The 7283-nt window shown below is 39.5% G+C and overlaps 1 protein-coding gene across 1 annotated transcript; it reads left to right on the plus strand.

Moving 5' to 3' along the window:
- The first annotated feature begins 1894 nt into the window (after positions 1–1894).
- LOC131346709 (microfibril-associated glycoprotein 4-like) lies at positions 1895–7016 on the plus strand. The gene is made up of 6 exons (XM_058380284.1): positions 1895–2128; positions 5496–5624; positions 6041–6137; positions 6506–6652; positions 6740–6833; positions 6941–7016. The coding sequence occupies exons 1-6, from the start codon at positions 1895–1897 to the stop codon at positions 7014–7016; spliced, it is 777 nt and encodes a 258-aa protein (XP_058236267.1).
- Positions 7017–7283: the final 267 nt, after the last annotated feature.

Genomic DNA, 7283 nt, shown 5'->3' on the forward strand with positions numbered 1-7283 from the left:
GTGGACATTCCTGCAGTCATCATGCCAATTGCATGCTCCCTCAAAACTTGCGACATCTGTGGCATTGTGCTGTGTGATAAAACTGCACATTTTAGAGTGGCCTTTTATTGTGGCCAGCCTAAGGCACACCTGTGCAATAATCATGCTGTCTAATCAGCATCTTGATATGCCACACCTGTGAGGTGGATTACCTCGGCAAAGGAAAAGTGCTCACTAACAGATTTAGACAGATTTGTGAACAATATTTGAGAGAAATAGGCCTTTTGTGTACATAGAAAAAGTCTTAGATCTTTGAGTTCAGCTCATGAAAAATGGGGGCAAAAACAAAAGTGTTGCATTTATAATTTTGTTCAGTGTAGTTACTGTTCATCGCTTGTGGAGTTTTATTCCATTTTATTTACCACGTGAATTCACCACCACTTTCATTTTTGGAGTGTACATTCCCCCTAACACTAATTCTGAGGAGGCTCTATGAGAACTCTATGGGGCTATTAGCGATCTGCAGAAAGTTCACCCTGATGGTCTGTTTATTATCACCAGAGATGACGTGACTGTCTCCAAGACCATCACCACATGATCCAACCAGAAGCCTCAAAAGCAAAAATCAACTTGTACACATTCATAGAGTACTGAAAATAGTGAAATATAAAAAATAAAGATATATAAAAAATTAACACTGGCAGCTCACAGCACGTCAGCTTCATGAACTGCATGCACAATATTCACTGCATTTATCAACTCTTCTGCTGAATTAGCACTTGTATGACTTTCACACAGGGGACAGGTTTGGAGTACAGTGCTCTTTATTTTCAATCCGCTATGTAATGAACAGTCACCATGAGATAACTCTCTGTTGCCCCCGAGGTTTTACGCTACTTTTTGTAGAGGTTGGGAATTACCTTGGTGCTAAAAAAAAAGAGGACGTGATGATAGTGTGTAACGTGGGTCAAGCGCTTTTATAAGGTGTCGAAAACCCACATCACCAATCACCAAAAACGGCTGCAAATCTTTCTCTTGGAACCAATTGGGTATGAATGCTGGAAGGAATCAGGTAGGGGACTGTTGCTTTTTGGATGCCTGTGTTACCTGCTCTGCCATCCTGCTTCCAGAGAGTGATATCACAGGATGATGGCACTGCAGATGTGCAGTGCCCGTTGAAAGTATTTCCATTTGAGTAGGTAACTCATGTGTAACAGTGCTTAAACACAGTAATTTTTTTGTTTACCGTTTTTCTTTCATTGGCATCATAGTCAACAACAAATCTGAAATATCCCCGCACCACAGATCTGAAAGATGGCACTGCTTTCTTGTATTTCTGTCTCGCTTCACCGCTCGCTAGGATTAGACTGTGAAATCTGACACCAGTATTGCAAGCATGTTTAAGCTTCCCTAACTTTAGCACCAACTGATTGGATATTTACTCGCAGAGAGGCGTGTCTGTCTCAGTGCATAGCCATACAGTACAGGCAAACAAAAACAGGCAGTTCAGAGAGTAATAAACCGCATTGTTATTATTATTTCAATGAAAAACCGAAAAAATGGAGGTCGTGGAGGTCGTACCAAACAGTTCAATGTTATATTGAGTATTGTGGGACCCCTAGTCTGCATCTAACAGTCACAAATTCCACTAGCGATGAACAGTAACTAGAAACAAGCAGAGAGTCCTTGCACCGTTCCGTGTTGGAAACACACGCCGCCACCGCGAGTCTTACCGCACAGAGCTGCATTTCTGTTAGCACGTTAGCCCGGCTAGCTGAATGGCATCTCCATAAAAACAAAAACACAGCAGTCTCTGTACTCATGCTGTGTAGTCCAGTTTATTGTCCAGGGAGCAGATGTTGGGTAAAAGTATGGAGGGGAGTGCCAGCCAGTTAGGGTTTGTTTTTAGCCTAGCATGGACACCCACCCTTTTGTTGCTCTTCCACTTTCTTGCACACTGCTTCCATCGACTCCTCTCCCGGCCACCGGCATCGGGCAACACAGAGAACTGGGGCCTGGCCTCCGCAGCAAGCATGATTTCCATATCTTAGAAGTGTCTGGAGGTCGTACACATGAACACCATTGTATCTGGTGTCCATATGACCAAGATGGTGGGGCGTGCACAACACGAGGCCCGTATTCCTTGCCAGTTTGTTCACTAATAACAGCCTTGCTTTAACATCCTACAACAAGCAAGATCTTTTAGACATTGGATTACGCCATTCTGTTACTTCTATCACCGATCTTCGACTCATCCCAGAGATCTCCAGAGCACTGGAGGCTGCCCGGCCAGGCGGAAGTGCTCACAGGTGGCGTCAAGACCATAAACAAAGGTGGCGGAAGTGCGGCGGGCTAAGGGCTAAGCTAAAGCTTATGCCGCATCGGCTCTCTTTACCCACACTACAAGACTATAACCATCGGCAGATCGCTTTGCTGTTCAGACTACATGACTTCACTGTATGTCTTTTTGTCCTTGTGGTATTCACAGTATGCGACGCTTCGTAAATGATCCACAAGAGGGCGTCGCACACCACACCATCTGACAACAACTCTTGTCACTCAACGCCTCGACGCCATCCCCAAACCACGTTTTGTCAAGAAAACACACGTGACAGGTGGATCCGGAAATGACGCAAGACTTTTGGTAGAGGTTTGTTTTGAAAATGGACATTGGCAGTAGTCTCACTCTAAATAAATGTTAATTTATTAAAATGAATGTTGTGTCCACAATATTTTTGATGCCATGTTGCTGTGCTATTATGCATTATATATGATAGCGCTATTGAGCTAGCCAAATGCTACGTTTTCTGGGCAGACAGGATGGCAGAGGACACTGGTAAGACCAGAGGTGGAGGACTGTGCATTTATATAAACAAAGCTTGGTGTACAGACTCTGTTATCACTAGGAGACACTGCTCACCTAACCTGGAATTTATTATGGTTAAGTGTAGACCCTTTTATCTGCCCAGAGAATTCACATCAACCATTGTTACTGCTGTGTACATTCTACCAGATGCTAATGCCAAGCTTTCAATGAAAGAACTGCATGCAGCCATTAGCACACAACAGTCAACTCATCCAGATGCTGCTTTTATTGTTGCTGGTGACTTTAACCACTCCAGCTTAAAAACAATGCTCCCTAGATTTCACCAGCACGTTTCCTTCCACACCAGAGGAAATAAAACAATGGACCATGTTTATACCAACATACCTGGAGCTTACAAGGCTACCCCCCTCCCCCACTGATATTCTCTCTCTCTCTCTCTCTCTCTCTCTCGGTCTGTCTCTTTCATCCCAACTGAAATAAAGAGGTGTAAAATACACAGAGGAAACTGTGCTCTAGTTTAATAAAAAGCACTGTGTCATAATTAAAAGTATGTAACAAAAAACTACTTAGAAAATAATAATGGCACACCAAATGAAAAAAAAAATGACTCTGACATTTGAGGCCATTCTGATACAGTATATTTAGATTGGCATCAAATAATAGCTTTATATTTCAGTATAAATATTAAATGTAAATGTTACATGATATTTAAATATTAAATGTCCAATTTAATAAATTATTAAATATCCAAAAGTATTTGAAGATGTGACTGACAGGCATTTCTTGTTGCCCAGATGTGTGCTGTTACATTGAGTATTTGAATCTTGAAAAGGAAACTGAAGGGAAAAACTTGCTGAAAACAAACAACAACTGAAAAGAAGCTGTGCTACAAACCTGGAAAAACATCACAGAAGAAGAATGCAACAGTTTGCTGGAGTCTGTGGGTCACAGGCTTGATGCAGTTATTGCAAGCAAGAGAAATGCAACCAAATATTAGGTGCTATTTATTTTAAGACTATTTTCTTTTGGTCACTTAAAGATTAGTTGACTGCCTCCAAAAGGTGGCATGTTCTAAGTTGCTCAAGGCATCTAGATGTGAATATCGGGAAATTATAGCTAAAACTCTGATATATCTCACTTTTTCTGGCTTTAGGAGAAGAAGAAGTAGAAGAAGAAGAAGAAGAAGAAGAAGAAGACTTTATTACTGTCACATATACATTACAGCACAGTAAAAAATTTTCTTTGCCTATCTCAACTTTGGAGGCTGGGTGTGCAGCAAATAAAAAAACTGCTCATGTTATTCCAGTACTTTTGGAGAGGACTGTAAACATAATTAAATTTAAGTAGACCATATACATGTAAATTGCAGATATAGAATCTTTTGTTCATATGCTGATTGATTCCACCCTCTCATAGAGTGAGTTATGGGAAAACACAGTGGCAGTAGGTTAACTGGTTTAACACCAAAGTAGAGGACATCCGTAGTCATCAAGATCATGTTTAAAAGCAAATAATCAGAATTACATCGAACAAAATCCCCAAAACATATAGTGACAATTTAAATACAGACAAGATAGAAGTATTTACAATGTCCTTTTTTTTATTTCTTCAGAATTCAAAGAATTTGTTCTAGAAGGATTTGACAGTATGCTGATAACCACAATATGCTGTGTTAAAGTGGTACTTCTTGTCCCTTTTGTCTATCTACTATCAGATTTATGGGTGAATAGAATTAAATGTACTGCCATTTAAAATCAAAAGAATACTTGTGATGTTTCTGATATGAAGTGGAATGTAGATGAGCAACATGTTCACATTTCTTGTAAATATGTTAATTATAGAATAAATGCAAACTTGCATATTTTAGACACAATACCTTGTATGCATTCTGGTTTTCTGTATAGTTATGATCTTACATAGAAGAACTTCAGGACAATAGCTACTGTATAAAAGACACAGACACACATACACACACATCCACAGAGAAGCAAAGCATCAACTCCACATCAGCAGAATAATTTATATTTAATTTTCATTAAAAAAAAACTCCTTGCTTTGACAAAAGACTTAAGAAATCTGTGAAATCCTTTTGATTATTGCTGCATTTGATTTTGCAGTGAAAAGAAATGAGGGCCTTGACTATAATGGTGAGAAGTTTTGTACTGTAATCTTTCTGATCAGTTCTTTTCTTTGTTTTATTATTACATTAAGAATGTTTTTACATTAATGACTTAATTAAGAACACATAAAATGTAATTTGGCAGCAGGATAGAAGTGCATTAACAGAATAATCAAAATAATGACATCAATAGTTCAGTAAGTCACCTGTACACCAAGATAAATTCCTTTCGTGAAACTGTCAATATTTATAAAGTAAATATAAAGTAAACTTAATAAAGATGATTCTGATAAAGGAGCGTAACACCTCCCCCCCACTCTGTCATTTTCTCTCTCTCTCTCTCTCAGTTCAATTCAATTCAATTCAAGGAACAAAGGAATGAATAAATCCTGGGGGGGGGATAGAGGATAGAGGATATTTTATGATGGCATAAATGTGTATATTATCTTAAATCTCTCTCTCACTCATTCTCTCTCTCTCTCTCAGACATCTTGCTTGTTAGCTCTCTCTCTCGCTGTTCTTGTTGCTGGTGTTCCTGCTGCTTCTGCGTATGTTCATCTCCTACTTCAGGACTGTCATGAAATCTACAGGAGTGGTGTTCAGCGTAACGGAATTTACACCATCTACCCCTCAGTCTCCACCCCTGTAAATGTGTACTGTGACATGGGCTGCTCTGAGGATTCATCCCAAGGATGGACAGTAGGAGACTGATCAATTTAATACTTGAACTCACTGACTAAAGAGTAAAGAAAGCAAAATACACATTTAAATACTTTCAAATGAAATGTTACTATTTTCTTTCAGCTATACTTTGGTTTACAGGATGCTATATGTGATAGATTCTGATAGAGAATGAGTTTTTAACTGTTCACTGATTGAACATGAAAGCCCTGAATGAAACATGATGTATGTGGGATGAAGCAAAAGAGGACGAGTTCAGTTAATATTAGAGTGCTCAAAACACCTATACATCTATCAATCACTCTCGAGTCATATGTGGATTGGCTACTCACATAAAAACCAAACAATCAGAACATTTAATTGACAGCACAGTTATCCATCCATCATCATGGGATGACTCTCTCTCTCTCTCTCTCTCTCTCTCTCTCTCTCAGGTGATTCAGAGCAGAATGGATGGAAGTGTGAATTTCTATAGATGCTGGGATCAGTACAAGAATGGCTTTGGGAATGAGAGTGGAGAATACTGGCTGGGTGAGATCTATTTTTATGGCTTATCTTTGTTCACTTCTACAGTCTAGTTCCTCCTGATGTTGCTCCTGCTGCTATGTGTACTTACCTGTGTTTATTGCACTGTGGTTCACTTGTATTTGTGAAACAGTGTTGTGTTAGTCCACACTGGATGTGTTTTAATAGAGATGCTTACTTTTTTTCTCTTAATAATTAATGGAATAAGCCTAGTTTTTCTAGTTTGAGAGCTACTTGGTTAGATTGTTGAGGTCAACAGAAACATCCAGTGCAAGATTCGATTAAATTAGGGCTTAACATGACTTGTGACTCATCTCTTCCAAAGTGAACTGGCTTTTACATTTGTACATAGCCCTGTGTACTCATATCTGCAGGTTTGGAGAACCTCTACACAATGACCCACAACAAGCTGTATGAGCTGAAAGTGGATCTGGAGGACCATGATGGAGTTAAAGCATTTGCTCTCTACACAGTTTTCTTTGTGAGCAGCGAAGAGAACGGTTACATGCTAACGGGCACATGTTTGTGTGCAAATAATTGTGGATGAGGTTTAATTTCAAATATGTGTGTCATAAAATGTGTGTCATAAAAAATGTTTCCATCTGCAGGTGATTCCTTGTCTTATCACAGTGGACAGAAACTCTCCACTTATGATAATGAGCAGAATTCTTATGGTTGTGCTCAACATTACCTCGTAGCGACGTCAGTCTGACAGGCCTTCTCAGCAGTAGATGGAACTTGAACAGAAGCATCAATTCTGGCACAACAAGGGTTGGAGCTGTGCCCAGGGACATTTTGTTCATCTGCAGGTGTATTGGTGCCTCGAGAAGAATAGAGCTCGCCCCTGAGCAAAAGCACAGCGCGTTGAAGGGAGGCAATGGTTGAAGGAGATAAAGCTGGGAGTAAATATGCAGGAAAAATACATAAGAGCCAGTACGAAATGTGATAAGAATCATAAAGATTAAAATTAAGCAAAAAAAGACGGAGCAGTGGCCCTGAGAACTTACCCATGCTGTCCTCTGTGTTGACATGAGCTGTTTGTTTAAAAGCAAGCTGGAAAATTCCCACTGATAAGGGTGAAGATGCCCATTGTTTGTTTTTGATTGATTATAATGGTATTTTAAAAAGTTAAAAAGTAAAAGATAATGGTGT

This window comes from Hemibagrus wyckioides, linkage group LG26 (assembly GCF_019097595.1).
Source record: "Hemibagrus wyckioides isolate EC202008001 linkage group LG26, SWU_Hwy_1.0, whole genome shotgun sequence".
Classification (NCBI taxonomy): Eukaryota; Metazoa; Chordata; class Actinopteri; order Siluriformes; family Bagridae; genus Hemibagrus; species Hemibagrus wyckioides.